Here is an 18518-nt window from a genome sequence, read left to right on the forward strand (position 1 = left end):
AAGAAACAAGTTACAGGAAAAGTCCGCAACGGCTAGTGTTGATGTCAGTGGCAAAGGAGTCAAAGTTGAGCATGTTCGCTCGAGTTCGTAGATCCGTTCCATTGTACGCCAATGTGGATGTAGTCCTGGGTGTCGTGCGTGCGTGCGCCGTGGAAACTCGTGCCACGGCACTTGCGTGTCAGAAAGCGCGGGAACCCGTGGAACGCTTGCTTTCAGAGAAAATCGAGGTTTGAGGCTTTCATCTCTTCACGCCAAGACAGAGATTCCATAGGTAATTTTTCATTGCAAGGTACGATCGTTTTCACCACGGACTTTCATAGCCAATCAAGTATTTAGCGCTTTCGCGGTACATTTGGACCACGTTTCCGTATTCAACTTTTCGTTGCAGTCCAAATAGTGCCGCGCGGTTTGGCGTTGGAGGCGGCTCGGGTAATGTATCTTGTCGAGCGAACGGGACACACGGTGTCGCACCAGTTTGGTTTCCACGAGTTTCGACCAGATGGCCGCGGACGTCAACCGTGAACCATCGTTTGCGTGTAGCGCTTGCGGTGCTTCCCAGACGCTCTTCAAACGCTACACGCTTTGTATCGGCTACGGGAATGCGAACGGTACGGAAACTGTTTTACTGGGCTTGAAACAACGAGGCTTTGGTCGAGGCAAGTGGAACGGATTCGGCGGCAAAGTCGAAGCAGGCGAAAACGTCTGCCAGGCGGCACTCAGAGAGCTCTACGAGGAAGCCGGCGTCCACATTGTTGCCGATGGCCATCCGTCGAGTGCGCGTTGCACCACACCTCGTCATGATATACGGCGCTTCCGATGGGCTGGTTGTCTGTGCTTTACCTTCGAGGCGAAGTCCATGCCCAGAATGCATGTAGATGTATTCAGCGGTTCCATTTGTGCATGTCGAGAGCCACGTGCCAGCGATGAAATGATTCCGCAATGGTACGCGTACTCGCAGATACCCTACGAGAGCATGTGGCCAGATGACGCGATATGGTTGCCACTTTTACTTCAGCAGGATCAGGAGCTGCATCCTCGAATTCTAATCGCGGAGTTCATTTACAATGATGACGCGGATAACATTTTGAAAAGCAACGTTCGGCTGTTACCTCGGGAGCAAGCTGGCATCTTCTAACGAGTGTCACTGACGCATCGTGCGCATGGTGCAAACGTGGTGTAAACGCTTTGCGACGGTCACCGCTGGTCATTCTAAGCTCCAGGCGACACACAGAGGGGATTTGGATCCGCAGGCAGCAATGGTTTCGATGAAGCACAACGAGTCTGCTGCGCAGCAGCAGCGCGCGTTCACCTCAGCCTAGCACCCATCAGACCAGTTCAGCGCCACCCATCTGCCCGAACCGGGACACTCGCTTTTAAAGGCCTTTTCCGCTGCTCGAGGTACCACTCACCAAGGCGACGCCCAAGTACCGTACCCAGTCCAAGCATGAGTCCTGTAACTAAAGGGTACAGAACGACTTCTTTCGCCCTTTCGAGCGCGCGCTGCGCTCGTGAACGATCGCCCGGTGCCATGGCCCTAGGTTCAGTGAGCAACAAGCCGCTCCGGCGAAAGCGCTTTCGATTAGTAGTCTAGGCACTTTTGTCGTGCGCACGTGCCGTCTTACAAGAGCGCCCCGAAGCAGCGACCTAAACGCAGTGCGTTGGCAAACGGAACGCGATCGAGCCTGCTTTCCGCCGCTCGCTCGATTTCAGAGACCACGGACTGACCACGAATAGGCTGCCACGCAGATACCTGTGCGTGGACGTCTTTACAAGAACTCAGCTCGATGATGGGGCAAACTTCGCACGAACCAGCAAGAAACGCCGTTCTAAAGTAGAACGTCGTCGGCGGTGTACAGTAGTAGCGACCGGTGCGCCTTGGACACCAAGTCGCCTACTGACGTGCAGACGCTTCCTAGGCTTTTTCGACCGGCCGCCTACTACTGCTTCCAATTGTGTCTCATATAGTAAAACCTTAAGAGGTTGTCCAACAAAATTCTCGCGTGTCATCTCTGGAGGTCTCGTCTCCAACACCGCACATCTCCTTATATTGATGGCGGTAATAAAATCTCGGTTCACAAAATCCATCCGTTTCGTGCCGTTGGGAGTTGTACTTACTAATGCAAGCAGTCCACGAACTTTCGCTCTCCTTTCCATTTGCTCTTCCGTCAGCTGTCTATACTTTGCTATATCCTCAGGGCTCCTCTGGCACTTTTCCATCTCGACTCTCTGAAGTGTTAACCCCTGTTCATGGTGTGTGTGCTATGTTCGAAACTCAACTACAGGTATCGTAACGAAACGCCTTGCACACTCCTTGTACATTCTTGTCGTTGGAGCTGGTGTAGTGCCTTTCTTGGGCACCCATCGTCCTGCTCCGTACGCTACGACGAGCCTCTGACTTTCCTCCTCCTTCAGGGCGCTCAACTCATTCAAAAAATTCGCGAACGCCCGCTGCCTCCCACCGTATAGATTCATTCGCAAACGAGCCCACGGGGGTTGGTATACTCCTCCCATAGCGCATCCCGGTGCGCCATATGCGAACTTCCATGAATTTCCGGACAGCTCCAAAGTCCGCTCCTCGGCTCGTCACCTTACTCAAAGCTTCCGGGCGATCCTTCATTCCTGCATTCCGTTTCTCGATTTTCTTCCTCGCATTCATGATTCCCGATTCTCGATAGTATCTCGCTCTCGAGATCCTCAAAAAAGACGCATGTCTTTCTGACGCAAGTTACCATCAGCACCATCTTCCGTACGCTTCGGTGCTACGATGGTTATGATATTCGTATTCCCAGGGTCCGCGCCAACGACAAGGTCGTTATCCTGCACTTTCTGCGCGGCAGGATCCTCCTCCTTCTCATCTTTATGCATCGCCGCGCCAACGACAAAGTCGTTAGCTTGCACCTCCTGCGTCGCAGCATCCTCCTCTTTGTTTTCTTCATGCTTCGCCGCGCCAACGACAAGGTCGTTATCCTGCGCTTTCTGTGTCGCGGGACCCGCCTCTTTGTTTTCTTCATGCTTCGTGACGGGCGCAGCCGATGGAGGGACTGGACGATCTTTCTTCAACCTCCGATAGTGCACACACATGGCTACTCCATCGGGTTCGATCAACCCAGTGAATACCTTTTGTTTGCTCACTTTCAGACGTTTGAAATCGAAGATGCTCATCCAGTACGTCTCCCGGTTTCCGCCGGTGAAGTCCTCCCTGCTAACATCGAACTCCGGACAGATATCCCTCGTGATGCCGTAAAGGATTCTGGAGTTGATAGTCACAAAATGTGACTTGATCTTGCACATTGGAACCACGTTGAAGTGCTTCCCCATTAGGACAGCCTTCCGTCTCTCCCACTCTTCCTTTGACTCTTCACTCAGCTTCATCTCCGCTTTGCGTTCGAGCTCTCGGTCCAGAAACACAAAATAGCGCAGAACGAGGCGATCGTATCTTTCCCTATCTTTTTTCAACGCTGATATCTTGTCTGTTGGATTCGCCAGCCCCAGTACCGTACGATGCTCTTCGATAACCGCACGGATGACGGAATTCTCATTCGTGCTCTGGTTTGACTCCTTGTTGTCAACGAATTCGACCTCATTTCCATAGTTTCGATCGTTCGTGATGCCATTGATAATCGCCCATATTCCTTTGCGAGACAGGCCCCGGTAGAGTGCAAACACGGCGCGTATCATGAAACGTTCGAGGTTCATTCTGAAATGGTTCTTCAGATTCGTCAGGTACTTCATCGCCCCATATGTGTAGATATCCGCGTCACCCCTGTATTGGGTACCCTCGAAGAGGAATTCCGCGAAGTTTTCGTGGAGGACTTTCACCCGCTCATTTTCCCTCCGCGCTTCCTCTGTACCAAGCATCAGCTGACGAATAAAGGTCTTATCGAAAAACTCGTCCGGAATCTCGACCGTTTCCATGTTCGTCACGTAGAGGTACATCTCCTTCACCAAATGCATCAGTCCTGAAGATGCCTTTATCCTACTCATGGGGTACAACTCGAGAAGGTTTTTGATGGCCTCTCGCAACTTTTCCTTGTACGGATCCTTGATATATTTAAGAACACAGACTTTCACCACTATCTCGTTGTACAGTTGTCTTTCTTGCCGCCTTCGACGTAGAACCTCCCCCTTTTTGAATCTTCATCACTTCCTGTTCCTCTTTGCTCCGCCTTGTTTATCTTTTTTTCCGGCAGCGGGTGATATCGGCCCTCCGGGATCCTCCACTTCCATTTCCATGACTTTCCTTTTAATTTTTTGAAAACGAACGCTCTTTGAACGCTTCTGTTATATACTTCGAAAAAACACTTGAATATACTCAATTGAGGGTCGGAATAGGATGGAACAGAAAACCTATACTTTGCTACGACCTCAACGCGAATACAACTTTTACAGTAGAATAGCACGCCAATGATCAGGATCACTGTTCCCCTCAAGAGCGACCAGAGCGTCGTGTCTCGTGCCCGCCGGATCTGCCAGGTGCGCGTGCACGCGCAGCGGCTGACCTGCGCCCCGCCGCCGATCAGGAGATTGCTTCTGGATATGTCTATCTCAAAGCGTGATAACCTGTTGCTGAATGAACGCTCACCACAATGACTGGACTCCCGATAAAGTATTGGATACAGTGAGGGAATATGTGGACGCTGGAGCACTGTCGGAGTGTGCGGCACTGGACTTGCTGGAGCGTTTGCCGTTACCGCTGCTGGGCTGGACACTGGAGGAGTACGCGGTGCGGGCGTCGCTCGAGGCTTCAGACAGCGACGCGGTACCATCCGACAACATATTTGATTCCGTCCGGGTATTAACGAAAACAATGGAGAAACTGGTCAAGCTCTCTGCAACAAGTGCCCGAGTGCGTCACCTCGTACCTATAGAGCAGGTGCTCCAGCTCATCCAGCTCGGTCTGAGCAGCCGGTACCCGCTGGTACGCACAGCTGCGCTTCGTCTGCTTTGTCTCCTTCTTGAACGTAATGACTTGCCTGAAGCGTTTTGTCAGCAAGTTGCAGACACCATTATCGAACGTTTTGAAAGTACGAACGAGCTTCGTCCGGAGATAGAGGCCGCACAAGCGCCAGGTCCAGAAGTGAACGCTAGCAGCACAACTGCACAGCACGCCAGCGATATCCTGTCACTGGTGCTGCTGAGCTTCCGTGATGATCCATCCACCGAAGCTGCGGGACTTTGTGAAAAAATCCTGAAGAACCTGGTACAGCTGAAGCCGTTCCGCGGCGCAGTTGTGCTCTTCAGCGAAGCACGAGGCGCGCAAATCCTCGTACAGGAGATGCTCTCGGGTGCAGCGGGTGCGGTTGCGCATATCCGAGCCTTGAACTTGCTGCTTGAGATCTGCGACTACTCGTCTGTTGCAGAGATTGCCGCACGTCGGCTGTTGCCAACCGTGCTTGTAGCCAAAATCGCAGCTCCTGTTCGTTTGGATGAGGACATGCTACTCCGCTTGAACTTGCTGGATGTGCTTGGGGCTTTTATGCAACGCAGTGCAATAGCAGCCGAGTTGCTCGACCAAATTTCGGTATTCGATGTGCTGCTACGCCAACACCTTGCCTATTTGTTGGCGCCAGACGAGCCTGCCTCGAGCGACTTGGCGGAACGCTGGTTTATTTGGATGTGTGGGATTCTGAGGTTCGTGCGCACCAGTGCCGGGTCCAGCCGTTGCGCCTTCCACGCTTGGATGAACGCCAATCTCGTAGAGATTCTTGGGCGCTTTCTCTTGCTTCACGTGGTAGATGGCGAGACTGAGACAGCACACTGGTCCGTACAACTTGATCAAGTTCGTCGGACGACATTGCTGGTGCATCTGATCTCCGCGGTTGGCGCTCTGGGGCTCTGTGAACGCGGCATGGACGTGCTGCTTGCGGACGTTGACACCTTGAAACTAACGCTTCGTTTCATTCAAACGGCGAGCGTGTGCGATATTCGAGTGGCCTCCTTGCGTGCTTTGAGTGTGTTCCTGGCAGGTCTCGACGAGCCGCTTTCATCAGCAGCCGTCTCAGGGTACGGAGCCGCCGAATCCGACCTCGAATTTCGGCAGCAAAGGGTGCTGCATCTGTTCACTGATGCGATCAGGGATGCGGATCCCGTCAAGGCGTTCACGAATGCACTGCCCATTGTCCTGGACTGTGCACGGCATCCTTCGGAAGAAGAGCGGCTCGCTGCTGCGGCGGTATTCGCTGCGCTAGGTCTGTCGAGAATCGGAGTTGTCGCGTTGGCTAGTATGGCGGGCTTTGTGGAATGGCTCTGCGACCCGGCGGACGCTTCTCTCGAGGTCCTGGAAGCTAAGATGCGCGTTGCACGACGCCTAGTTGAGCTGCACGCCAGTGACGGAGAAGTCGCATTCGGTGCGCTGAAATGGTCGCGTATTGTCGCCGTGGTCTCGAATCGAAGCGATCCTCGAGCTGTGCGTCAGCAGCGCGTGCCTGCTGTCAACATTGCCACTCTGAATCGTTAGACCAAGGGCAACATCCGCGATCGACACAGCGCTCTGCAAGTTGAGCGCGACTCGTGTGCTTGCCAATGACCGGGCTTGGAGTCGCAGCGGAACCTGCTCCTCAGCTATCAGGTGCCGTGGACCTGGTCGGGATCGGTAGCATCTACACTCGTGCAGTCCAAGCGTCAGACAGCACCGTGCTGAAAACAAACGCCTACTTGGCGCGCTTGTACGACAGGACGCTGTGCAGAAGCATGTTTGGTGTCGTTTTCGACGATCTGAGGATCGATGCAAGGTGCGTCTTCGAGGAAGGCATGCTCGGACGGCAAAACTTGGGTACCAAGGGCACTTCGATGCCTGTTCGCATCGATCGCTGGTATGCTGCGTATCTGGTAGAGGCGAATACCGTACATAGAGGTACGCGCTCGTGCGTCCGTTCACCGTCTCGATCCGCTGCTGGTACGCGGCTGCGTTAGAATTTCGAGTACCCGACGCTGTTACGACGTAGAGGCGCTTCTGTTGATAGTCTTTCAACTCAATTTTGTTTCATCGCGGCTACGGTATATAGGAGGAGGACGAAATCACTAGGTAATGTTCTGTATAGATTGTCGACGAATTGCATACGGCATATGTATTCTTCACTGAACAATGCAATGATGATTGCATTGCTCCTCGATGTCAACCATACTGCTATACTCAGATGCTTGACGAGCACTGAAAGAAACAAGTATATGCGCTCCGGGCCGAAACCTGATATTCTCAAAGCCTGCTTGCAATCAGTGATAGAAAACGACCAGTTGATCAATTTAAGGGAAGCAAATGCGTCCATAGTAGCCACCACGGGCGTCTCTGTTTCTCAACAGCTTATTCGCGTGATCCTGAAAACACCGGGATCCAATCGCAATAAAGTGCTAGTTCATTCACGGCCAGCTTCCACCGAAATCGCAGGCACGGTGTTCCTGGAACGTCGCGATCGGTATGAAGCACAGGAACATCAGTTTGTTTTCTCACTCGATGAGACTTGCTTCAAACGAGACAATCGCAGTGCAGATGAATACTTGCTGAGCGGGAGCCCGTTGCACGTACGCTCGAAATCGTAGAGAACGTCGACATCATCATCTGTTCTAGCTGCGGTGGATTCATTTGGCTGCCTCAGTTCCGCTGAAGAGAACACTCATGCAGCAGCGCCCTCTTTTTGTCGAGTCATCGAAGACTTGTCCCAAACGTCTGGTGAAGTCCTTCTATTGGACATAGTGGTATTTAGCCATTCTGCTTCAGTTCGAGCATTTGCCAATTCTATCGACGGGTAGAGCTGGTTTCATTCCTTCTTCTCACCTGTGTTTCATTCCCATAGAAGGAGAGTTTTGCGTCCTGAATCGTCACGACCGCTCCACCGGGCGAATAGATGAAGCGTTCAGCACATGGTGACCAACCGGGGCACATTTGGTCTTTATTCCGCATGTGCTGCTCGATGCGGGAAGGTCGTCATCTCAGGCTATAAACAAGTGCGTTCATTTTCGAAAAATCTAAGGGACGAGCTGGAATATACACCCTAGGATGTTGAGTTGGAGCGAGGCCAGCGGAGCGTTTCGTCGACGGATCAGCACGAAGAGCTGACAGAGCACCCAATGGCACAGCGTGCACGAGTTCGTGGTCTCCTATCATTGGTGAGATCAACCAGCGGCAACAAACGCATGGAGTCCATGAACCGAGACCTCAACGCTGGTATCAATATCAGGAGATGCTTGTGCTGAATGCGAGGCACGCAGCGCTGCGGCAAGCTAACTTTGTTGGGCAGCCTCACAGCGTCGGAGTGTATATGGAGAAACTGAAACCGATACCAGAACCCTGTAAGAAAAGGCTGAGAGACGTCTGCGGGTGGATATTCATTTACACGATATTGTGGCGAAACGGGTTTGCTGCACTGACGTAACGTTGTTCGCTTCGGCATTCGCGCTGTTATCTGCTCCCGAGCAAACCGCGAAAAGCAGGCAAAATCCCCTGGTTGCACGCCTGCAGCCAACTTAAGTGGTGAACATAGATGCCGAAGGCTGCTCTGGACAGACGGATAGTTCCAGAGCAGTTGTTAGCAACGCTGGCGCGCCAACAAGCCCGCGTTGAGGTCTGGTTATTCGAAAACACCAGGTACTCTCTGGAAGGCACCTTGCGCGGCTTCGACGAACACACCAATCTAGTTCTGGTCGACACCGTGGAGCAGTGGGGAAGTACTGCAAAGCATAAGCGGCGGACGGTTGCTCTAGGGACGATCCTCCTCAAAGGCGAAAACGTCGTCCTCGTTCGGTCGCTGGGGATGCCAACCCAGCGAAAAGAGGTCACGCACAGCGCGACTCGGGAGTGAGGAGCCCCAAAGCTATGATCCTGGAAACTTTGCGTAAGTTTCCCGCAGACTAGGTTTGGGTGTACCGCGTGAGCCAGCGGATGGCGATAGAGAACAGCGCTGGTGCACGTTGCAGGACGCACCGGCAACTCGGCGTCTTAAACGAGAGTCGTCGCTACTAGGGAAGTGCCTAGTTCGTCTGCCTATCTCTGATGAGTTTTGCCTTTACATGCTCGTCGCACTGAACAGAGATATGAAAAATGATGATGCCCAGCTGGAGGTTTGGGCGCAGCACGAGCGAGCGGCTCCTTCCTCAGTTGAGGTTACTACCGGAAGTTCCCGCTACGGGAACAAAACACGATGCCGTGTGCGTTCTTGCGAATGGGTTGCTGGTATGAGACAGTCAAAGCATCTCGGTGGACGACGTGTACCAGCAATGCACCAGGCTACCAATCAAAATTGCCCATATGACAAATCCAAGATATGCACACGATTCGTCACCGATGACGAAGTTCTTTGCTCAGGATATGGAGGCTGCTCACAGGTGACTCGTCTATCTTCCAGACCGTTCTGCGCAGCCCAGACCCTCAATCAATCCAGATCGATCACGTTGCATTCTTTGTGCCGTTCGCGTTCAACACGCAACACTGCATTGTTTTCGATCCTCAATCGATCAAAATGGATAAAAAATTCCGTTCTTTGCGTTCTGCAGGTAATCAGTTCACCAGCGAATTCGGCAACTTTTCTACATCGAATCAATGCGCGCAGACGGACCCACCTGGTCCTTCATGATCCGATACCATTGAACGATCTCCGGCACATTGGCCGCGAGCTCATGAAACGCTGTGAAACCCTCGATGCTGCGAAGGACGCCAAACATGGCCAGGTCTGCAGCACATGGTCGTGCACCTCCCAGAAAACGACGTTCTGGCCAACCGACAGCCTGGAGCCAGTCACGACATGCATCATAGAGTGCTTGGCGCTCATCGACGATATGATACTTCTTCTTGAGGCGGCGACTCACAAAATACATGGCCGCAGCACCCACGTAGCGAATCGTGAAGCGCTGCCACGGCGAGAATTTCTCCTTTTCCGTGATGTAGTCAAACGTTTCCAGCGCCTCATGACGGGTGCGGTATATATTTGGTGGTAAGGTGTGCACAAACCAGGAGTCGATCCAGTCGAACCATTGCGTGTTTAACGGACGGTCCGGGTCCGTGATGCGCGCCAGTGCTTTGATAATAGCAGCAGAGTCGTTGAGTTGTGTGCCATTCACCACCAGAATGGGTACTTTGCGATAGGAGCTGAATTTTAGCTCCTTCTTGCCTACTGGATTCACCTCGACAACCTTGTACGGTATTCGCCAATAGTCCAGATAGGCCCGGAGTTTATTGCAGAATGGACATGTTTCATATTGGTAAAGCACGATGTCGGCCTTGCGCAGCTCTGCAAGCGAGTCAGGCAGTTGTTTCCACAGTATTGTTGCCGGTTCCGCTGCATCGCTCAAGGGTGCAACTTTTTCCGTAGCAGCCGTGAAGTTGTGTGTACTTTCTAGCGAGGTGGACGCCTCAGCGTAGCAGAGCCACGGTCGCCATTCCGGGCGTTGAACGCTCGCTAAGCTCGCCGCGATGACGGCTGCACACGTGCTCCATACCGTGACTGGCCTCCAGTGTGATCGACTTTCCGACCCAGAGAGGCGACCAGGAAAGGATCGCAGCCTCACGATCCCGAGCGCGTTGCGGCTCCCGTGCCGTATCGTTTGGCTCCAACGCTGCAACAATAGCCGCATGCTGAGTTTACTCGTTGCAACAACACCAGTTCGGCGATAGAACGCTTGCCCAAAGCGTCGTTTTCAGCGAATCTTCTTTCGCTGCAACAGGCAGCAAATCCTGCTCCAAGCGAAAAAGCGCTTTCCTCCGCTTTTAAAGCAGCAGGCTGCGTGCAACTGTCGAACTAGAACCGTGCCGTTCAAGCTGTCGCTTGGAAACCTGTTTCGATTCCCTACCGCAATCAGGTCTCTGCTATACCGAACAACATCCTGAAGCACTGTGTGAATAGCGCTCTCCTCCCAAAACGTTGTGATGATGCGGCGCGCCGGCGAAGGCTGCCACAATGCGGGCTCCACCCAGGGTCTTCTCACCGAGTAGCAGCAGTGTTCGGCTACGCGTTGTCTAGCACTGGTGGTGCTGTTGCGTTAAAACCAGGGTGACTCTTGGGCAGAGCAAAAAGCCTTCATCGCATAGAGATTACTTTTTACGCGTTCAGAGAGTCGCGTTCGTGTGCTTTCCCGCTAAGCATGGCATCCATCACGACGGTGGCTGCTGCTGCTGTGGGCGCCGCACTGCCGTCGAACAACCACGAACAGGACGATGAGGATCGGGCGGTAACCATGTTCCGCATTAAAAAACTGCTCAAAGGCTTGGAGGCAGCACGTGGTAACGGCACGTCCATGATTTCGTTACTGATTCCACCGGGCGACCAAGTTGCAAAGGTTGGAAAACTTCTCGCAGACGAAGCGGGAACAGCCTCCAACATCAAGTCCCGTGTCAACCGACTTTCCGTGTTGTCTGCTATCACATCTACGCAACAGCGCCTTAAGCTCTACAACAAAGTTCCACCGAACGGTCTAGCAATCTACTGTGGGACTGTTCTAACGGACAAGGGCGAGAAACAAGTGACCATCGACTTCGAGCCACACAAGCCGATCAACACGTCGTTGTATTATTGCGACTCGCGGTTCCACGTAGAACCACTGATGAATCTGCTTGAAGATGATGAAAAGTTCGGGTTCATCATTATCGACGGGAATGGGGCGCTTTTCGCTGTACTTTCGGGGAACACGCGCGAGATTCTGCATCGTTTCACGGTCGATTTGCCGAAGAAGCATGGTCGAGGTGGTCAGTCCGCGCTCCGTTTTGCGCGTCTCCGCATGGAAAAACGGCATAACTATCTACGACGTGTTGGCGAAGATGCGGTGCGGCTCTTTATTCCCGATGGCGACAAAGTTAATGTGAGCGGCATCGTGCTGGCTGGTTCCGCGGACTTTAAGAATGAGCTCGCACGCAGCGACCTGTTCGACCCCCGTCTACAGGCCAAAGTGATCGCGGTCGTAGATATCAGCTATGGCGGTGAGGTTGGTCTCAATCAAGCGATTGAACTGGCTGCTGACAGTCTGTCAAACGTGAAATATGTACGTGAGAAGCGGCTTTTGAAGGAATTTTATGACCAGATCGCACTGGATACTGGAAAATATTGCTACGGGGTCGACGATACCATGAAGGCGCTGGAAATGGGCGCAGTGGAGAAATTAATTGTCTGGGAGAACCTCGAGTATGAGCGTGTTGTCTTGATGAACCCGCAGTCGGGCGAAGAGACTGTGCGGATCGTTCAGAAGGAGAAGCTGGATCAGTTGGCGAGTGATACGGCCAAGGACGGCGGACCAGACATGGAAATCAAAGAGTCAGAGTCCCTGGTGGACTGGCTCGCGCAAAACTACAAGCGATTTGGAGCACATCTGGACTTGGTGACAGATCGAACCGCAGAGGGCAGTCAGTTCGTGAAAGGTTTTGGTGGCATTGGAGGTATTCTGCGATACCAAATCGATATCGCATCACTAGACCAGGAAGAAGATGATGAATCTGATTTGGATGAAGATGACTGGGCGCTGTAACGAGTCCGATGGCGCAACGATGGCAGGTGGTGGAATGGTTGAGCGCGGGAGAGCCTTGCACAGCCTCTGAGGCACCGGGGCGAATACCGATCGCACCACCAGCTCTGTACGCACGGATGCGTGGTTGTGTCTATGCCAGCAGAATCCCGATACTTGAAGGAACGCAGACTGTGCGTGCCCTCTGGATGCGGCCTTGATAAACTGTCGCATGGTTTGGGAAAACGCATCATAAACGCTGCGAGGAACACGCGCCTTTTGCATCCAGGGGTGAGCCGGTGTGCGCTGCAGTGCAGCACTCCAGCATTACTGGCATCAGAGACCCGGGTGCAGTGTGTACCCCGAGGCCTTGCCTCAGACGCAGGGACTTCTTTGTGCAATGCTACCGGGGCAAAACAATGCGCGAAGACACAGAATTGCACTGCGTTCTTTACGATGATACCAGATCCCTGAACCTAGCTGGCTCTATTGCCGCGGCAACGCACATACGTCAAATAATTACGCTTTTGAAATGATTGCCATCCGCGCTCTGTCGTGTCGCGGTTTTGGCAAAGGACTCCATCCGAAGGATGCTTTCGGATAGTGAAGTGCTCAGTGGCAATGTACGCTTCCCCATGAATTGTTGGTGGATCTGCTTTTCAGCATAGGACACAGTGCGAGCATGCACCTACAGATGAGGTTCCTTCATCTAACTCCTCTAGTCGTGCATGCAGTCTTCAGCAATCGTTTTGATCGGATAAGGTTCTCCTTGCGGCTTCGATGCAGTGATGAATAGGTTCAGCGGTACCTGTATCGTGCACGGTGCCGAGTCAGTGCTTTTACGCTCGCGCTTCCCGGGGCTATCGTTCATCGTCAAGCTTGCGCGCGTACGAGCGTCTATGGCTATAGCTGCGTGCCCGTTTGCCATAGCGTTCCATGGTATGGCCGGACACCTCAAGCGTAAAAGACTGCCTCCACGACCTGATCATGTGCTGATACCGGCACCTCGGTGACCAGCTGGCATGAAAGCGCAAGACCAACTCTTCGAGGCGGAGGAAGCTGCATCTCGAGATGCAAATGCTCACACGTCGCCAGAAAGGTGTCGTAGTAGCCCTTGCCGCGACCCAGTCGACGACCGAACGTGTCAAAGGCGAGTCCGGGCACGACAATGAGGTCGAGAGGTTTTCGCTCTCGCTCAACCAGCGTGCGCATTTCTCTTCTGACTTGTCCGTTCCACGTAGAAGGCGGCTCCCGAATACCCATGGCGTTCAGGGGCCAGCTCTCGACGTCCTGCAGACCGTGGGCCTCCAAAAACAACATCTTTCGCACTGATCCTTCATCCACACGGGGCAGAAAAACGCGTTTCCCTTCAGCAAAACAGGCGGCAAGCAAATCAGTCGTCTCCACTTCGCTAGTCGGCATGTGGCAGAATGCCGCTACAGTTCGTGCAGACCGAAACACCTCCGAGTTGGTGAGCAGTCGGCAGGCTTCCGCGGAACGCTCTCGCAACTCGTTCCTTGAAACCTGCCGAAGCAGCTCCCGCATGCGCTTTCGAAGTTCACGTTTCATCAAAAGCACATCCTGCGTGCTTCCCATACCCTAGGCGTGACAACTCGAGTGCTTCGAGGCGCTCACTGGTCGCCTCGAGGTCAGCAGGCAGCAGACAAGCTGAGCTAGCGTTCGTCGAAGAGCGGCATACGCTTCATACGTATCCGAGTGAAGTGCACCACGGGATGCTGTGCTTTGTTCCTACATCTCGGAGTATTTTCCGAACGAAAGTTTAGATGTGCAAAGTCGGCTTTCGACGTGCAAAAAGTAAGAGCTTACGGACGCATACAAGTAGCCTCAGGATTCATGTCACGCTGTTCGACGTGGCTCTTTCGACGCTTTGCCGCTGGAATTCGGTACGTGGCCGGAATGAGGACGTTTCACGCCTCCTTCGAACTAGTTTTCGTGAAGCAAAGGATATCAATCGTCAGTCCATATGGATAAGCCTCCGGTCTTCTCCGTTCCTTATGTGCAGGATGTTCAAATCGCGCGTGCTTCAATTTTATGGATCTCTCGCTAAGGAACGTTATAGGCGATGTGGGATTGAAGGGGAATCCAAAAGCGGGGCGTCATTCCAGGATGCGTTCTTCGCCAGCTCAAGCCGAAAAGTCCCTGAGTTTCTCACCCAAATATTCGATTGCGTTCGAAAGACAAACCCTCCTGTGGCTGTGACCAGTGACACAACTGCATTCGACAGCACCGGCATGCTGCATTTCGGGTGACACGCTCCCAAACGCTTCCGTATCTTCTGTTTGCATCGAAAAGGCTCTTGTCTTCGGAATTGAGTCATCGCATCCACTGGGTCCAGCGGAGAGCGTCTTCATCGCTTTGCACAATGGGAACGGTGACGGGCAGACACTTGTGCTTATGATCTCCAGCCTGGATTTTGTTTTTGGTATTCGATTTATGATGGAATTCATCACGTTCCATAAATCCTCGGTCAGCGGGAATAGCCTGCAACCGCCCGTGCACCAGACAGAATACTCCCGGAGGACATCACTCAGAAGAAGCCCCAGATCGTTGGATGCAGCACTGAGCGTTGAAAACGAGAACAGTATCCAATGGAGCCTTCTGGATCCGAAGGGGTATGAACAGAGCGACGCAGCGAGCCTGGACGCGCGACACAGCAGCGCTCGGAGCACGGGCAGGTCTGACACATGCATTCGGGAGGGCCTGACCACAACCAAGTGCCACAGCTAGAGAGTTTGCACAGAAGTTGTATACCAAGAGGCTCGAAATGGCAAGCGAACCGTAGATTGCATCTCCCGTCCGTGAACGCAATGCGTCGCAAACAACCAGAAGCGTCCGAATCGGGATGCTGACGCTACCGCCACCGTGCTTTCACTGCTGACATCGGAGCCGCAAAGAAATGAGAGACGGGCGTATCTAAAATCTGAGATAAGAGAGAGCAAACGGGCGCTGTTGCAGAAAATCCCCGCACACACAAGTGTTGGCGGCAGTGGAAACAGTCTCGAGCTTTAGAGAGCGCGTCCGAATTATGAGACCTATTCCGTTTTAGGTGGATCCAGGTGTAGCGCTTTCGTCGTAAACGCAACGCACGAGTTCCAGTTCCATGCGATGCGCGAGACGCTGCCAGGCAGCGCGAGTGCTCGTTCTACCGCAGTCACCCGCTGGTACTGCCGATACCTTCGTGCTGTGCTCGCGTTTCGAAACGGGAACATGGCTCGTGTCGTCGCGCTGCTGCGCCCAAGTGTCAAGTTGTACGTCGCTCACGCTTTCGCTCAGCGTCAATAGATATCACTTGATCCTTTACAAAGCGCACGGCATCCATACTCCGTATCATCGTACCGGATCGTTCGCTCGATGCTCAGCGATTGTCAGGAGCAATAGACGGTATGAGGGTGCTCGCCGCGATCGGCGGTGTTGCTAGCTTGGTTGCCGCTGCATCACTTGAACGTTCCTCTTTGCGCAACTGGGCTCGCCAGTGCGGCGTGTAGCGTTTGCCTCTGCCTTGCCAGCGTTCGCAGAGCGACAGATGTCGTAGATTGGCGGCCTCGCCGCCGTACAGCTCAGCGTGGTTACGGAGAGTCAGGTCCCATTCCCAGTCATGTTCGCGCAGATCCAACCCGGTTGCATCCGGAAGGAAGATGAACGTCGCCAGGAAACCGATGACGGCAGCAGCGGCAGTAAGGATGAATATCGTTCGAATGTCGACGTAGCCGAAGGTGAGCGTCGAGACCAGTGCGCCTAGTTTGCCGCAAAAGGCGCTGAGGCCGTGCGCACGAGCTCGCACTTCGCTGGGGTAGAGTTCGGCAGCACCGACGTAGGTCACCACGTTCGGTCCAACCTGCGAGAAGAAGGAAGCCAGAATGTAAAGTGCGATCAATGCATGACGGTTACTTGTTCGGAAGTGCTCATAGGTCCCAGCGAGTATCGCGAAGAATACCGCGATCATCGCGAAGCCAAAGAGCTGCAGTCGGCGTCGTCCGCACCACGGCTGGTCGATGATCGCTGCCGCGAGGTAGTAACCAACCAGGGAGACGCCATTGTTCAGCACGATCCACGCATTCTGGATAAGGAGATCAGCATTCTCGTTGATACCGTTGAATATGGGACCCGAGTAGAGACGGTTTCCGTACAGAATAACATCATTGAGGAACCAGGTAAAACCGGTCCCGATTAAACGTGACCAGTAGTAGCTGAGTAGCTGGCGATATTCCGAGCGGCTGGAGCGGAGCGTCAACACGCGACGGCGTCTCGCCTCCCGTCGTTTCGCCGCTCTCTTGAAGACCTCGTCCTCCTGAACAAAGTAAAACCGATGGATCAAAAGTCCGAACAACCAAAGCGCGCCGACACCGTACACAAAACGCCAAACAAAACTCAGGGCTCGTTGAGAGTACCCCATTTCGTTATTCGATTGGATGCGGCAATTCGGCGCAGTCTGCTTGGCAACCGCAATGGCAACTAGGGTTAGCAGCGACCCAAAGAGGATGCCAATGCCTTGCATGCTGAAGACCAGCGTGATGGCAGCGCCTCGCAAGCGTCTCTGGATCTGATGACGCTCATGAGCGGAGGTTTCCTCGATTTTCTGTTTGTGTTCAGCGGCACGAGAGGCGGATATCGGGTACTCGCCTCCAATACCGATGCCTAAAAGTCCGAAGAATGAGCTGAGGACAATAAAGATGGTACTGATATCCACAGAATATACAAATGTCATGACAAGGGCGCCTGTAACCATAACCGCTGCCGTGCAGATACTCCCGATACGACGGCCTAGGGCGTCTGCGACCCAGCCAAAGCCCAGCATCCCAAGCATGATACCACCGAAAACGACACAGGAGTTTGCAATAAGAATACTTCTGGTGCACGTGTCGCGAGAAGGGTACCCTCCGCCGGGGCCGGTGCAGAAGCCCGGAATATTGTCCTGGCAGGGGGCACTTGTGCACTGCGGAAAGAGACCCGGACAACGCACTTGGTTGGCGCAGTTGACGCTTCCATGCACTGCTCCGAGCCAGCAAGTTGGATAAGCCGCTTCCCAGACCGTTTTAAGTTGTCCAGTGGTGATGAGGAAGTACGCTGCAATGAACATACCCGCGCCCGCGCTCATAGAGCGTATCATCGACATCAACACGGTCCAGTAGCGCGCACGAGGCGCTTGCCGCACCTCCGGGACGTCAACGCCATTCGCAGGCGTTTCTACTTCGCTCTGTGTACGCGAGAGTTGAAGCGAGTTTTCGCTTGCCTCAAACTGGAGCCCAGCGTCCGCGTCGTCGACCGCAGTTGCACGCTCCTTCGGCGCTTTGGCACGAGGCAGCATCGAAACGAAGCGTCCAGATAGACTGCAATTGATGGCGTCACGCCTCGGACTGGAGGTCTCGGACAACACCGCAAAACGTGCCTAGTAGCGTCGTCTACGCGTACTGGACAGGCGCGCCTCTGTGACGTGGAGCCATGGCGTGTCCGGCGTCACGTATCGGTCACTTTGCCGCAGCGGTGTCCGAAAGCGCCCGTTTCTTCTTCATGGTCTAACATCGATGAGCGTATTCAGGTTATGAACCATCATCCTCGTCGATAAGCGACCATTGTATTGGAGAATTCTAAAGAGACCTCTATCCATTGAAATAAGCATTTGCGTGTTGTATTCTGCAGGGCATGAGCTCCCAAAACTGAATAGAAGGTAGGTTGATCCGGTACCTCTGCTGTTATTAAAGCTCTACGTGGACTCAGGCGGGCACCTACGACAATCACCAGGAGCCGGTACTCTCGATAGGGACATTGCGGAGCTGTCCTGAGGCCCTTGTCACAGGGCGTCAGGTTTATGGACGGATTCAGAATCCCCTGTACACGAGGTTTTCCCATCGGCAACCTGAAAAGTGACTGACGCGCTGCCACAGGTCTCTTCGATACACGCTTTACCACAGACCAGTCGTACCGGAGGAAATAGGAGTTCGATGGGTCCAGCGATGCCCAGGGATCCGAGACTGCCCCAGACACTTGCTGCGACGCTACACTCGTGCGACATTCAAACGAAACGCTGATCTGCTTCCGCTGTTCCTGCATTTCGATCTTTTCCGAAGTTTTTTCAAGCA

At 53.5% G+C, this 18518-nt stretch overlaps 7 protein-coding genes across 7 annotated transcripts, besides 2 other annotated features; 4 read left to right on the forward strand and 3 right to left on the reverse strand.

Moving 5' to 3' along the window:
- Positions 1-499: 499 nt before the first annotated feature.
- CYME_CMM105C (similar to 8-oxo-dGTPase) lies at positions 500-1135 on the forward strand (the record flags this gene model as incomplete). The annotated part of the gene is made up of 1 exon (XM_005536956.1): positions 500-1135. The coding sequence occupies one exon, from the start codon at positions 500-502 to the stop codon at positions 1133-1135; it is 636 nt and encodes a 211-aa protein (XP_005537013.1).
- Positions 631-1550: a sequence feature (possible transcribed region).
- Positions 1551-1807: 257 nt separating this feature from the next.
- Positions 1808-4393: a sequence feature (repetitive element).
- A 177-nt stretch (positions 4394-4570) lies between these two features.
- On the forward strand, positions 4571-6457 carry CYME_CMM108C (hypothetical protein; the record flags this gene model as incomplete). The annotated part of the gene is made up of 1 exon (XM_005536957.1): positions 4571-6457. One exon carries the CDS (start codon positions 4571-4573, stop codon positions 6455-6457), a length of 1887 nt encoding a protein of 628 aa, XP_005537014.1.
- Positions 6458-8477: 2020 nt separating this feature from the next.
- On the forward strand, positions 8478-8795 carry CYME_CMM109C (Sm protein E; the record flags this gene model as incomplete). The annotated part of the gene is made up of 1 exon (XM_005536958.1): positions 8478-8795. The coding sequence occupies one exon, from the start codon at positions 8478-8480 to the stop codon at positions 8793-8795; it is 318 nt and encodes a 105-aa protein (XP_005537015.1).
- A 724-nt stretch (positions 8796-9519) lies between these two features.
- CYME_CMM110C (hypothetical protein, conserved) lies at positions 9520-10563 on the reverse strand (the record flags this gene model as incomplete). The annotated part of the gene is made up of 1 exon (XM_005536959.1): positions 9520-10563. The coding sequence occupies one exon, from the start codon at positions 10561-10563 to the stop codon at positions 9520-9522; it is 1044 nt and encodes a 347-aa protein (XP_005537016.1).
- A 507-nt stretch (positions 10564-11070) lies between these two features.
- Positions 11071-12444, forward strand: CYME_CMM111C (eukaryotic petide chain release factor eRF subunit 1; the record flags this gene model as incomplete). Its single annotated transcript, XM_005536960.1, has 1 exon — positions 11071-12444. One exon carries the CDS (start codon positions 11071-11073, stop codon positions 12442-12444), a length of 1374 nt encoding a protein of 457 aa, XP_005537017.1.
- Positions 12445-13374: 930 nt separating this feature from the next.
- On the reverse strand, positions 13375-14016 carry CYME_CMM112C (similar to 5-formyltetrahydrofolate cyclo-ligase; the record flags this gene model as incomplete). The annotated part of the gene is made up of 1 exon (XM_005536961.1): positions 13375-14016. The coding sequence occupies one exon, from the start codon at positions 14014-14016 to the stop codon at positions 13375-13377; it is 642 nt and encodes a 213-aa protein (XP_005537018.1).
- A 1780-nt stretch (positions 14017-15796) lies between these two features.
- CYME_CMM113C (similar to inorganic phosphate transporter) lies at positions 15797-17746 on the reverse strand (the record flags this gene model as incomplete). The annotated part of the gene is made up of 1 exon (XM_005536962.1): positions 15797-17746. The coding sequence occupies one exon, from the start codon at positions 17744-17746 to the stop codon at positions 15797-15799; it is 1950 nt and encodes a 649-aa protein (XP_005537019.1).
- Between the last annotated feature and the right edge of the window lie 772 nt (positions 17747-18518).

The sequence above is a fragment of the Cyanidioschyzon merolae genome, chromosome 13 (genome assembly GCF_000091205.1).
Source record: "Cyanidioschyzon merolae strain 10D DNA, chromosome 13, complete genome".
In the NCBI taxonomy this organism is placed as follows: Eukaryota; Rhodophyta; class Bangiophyceae; order Cyanidiales; family Cyanidiaceae; genus Cyanidioschyzon; species Cyanidioschyzon merolae.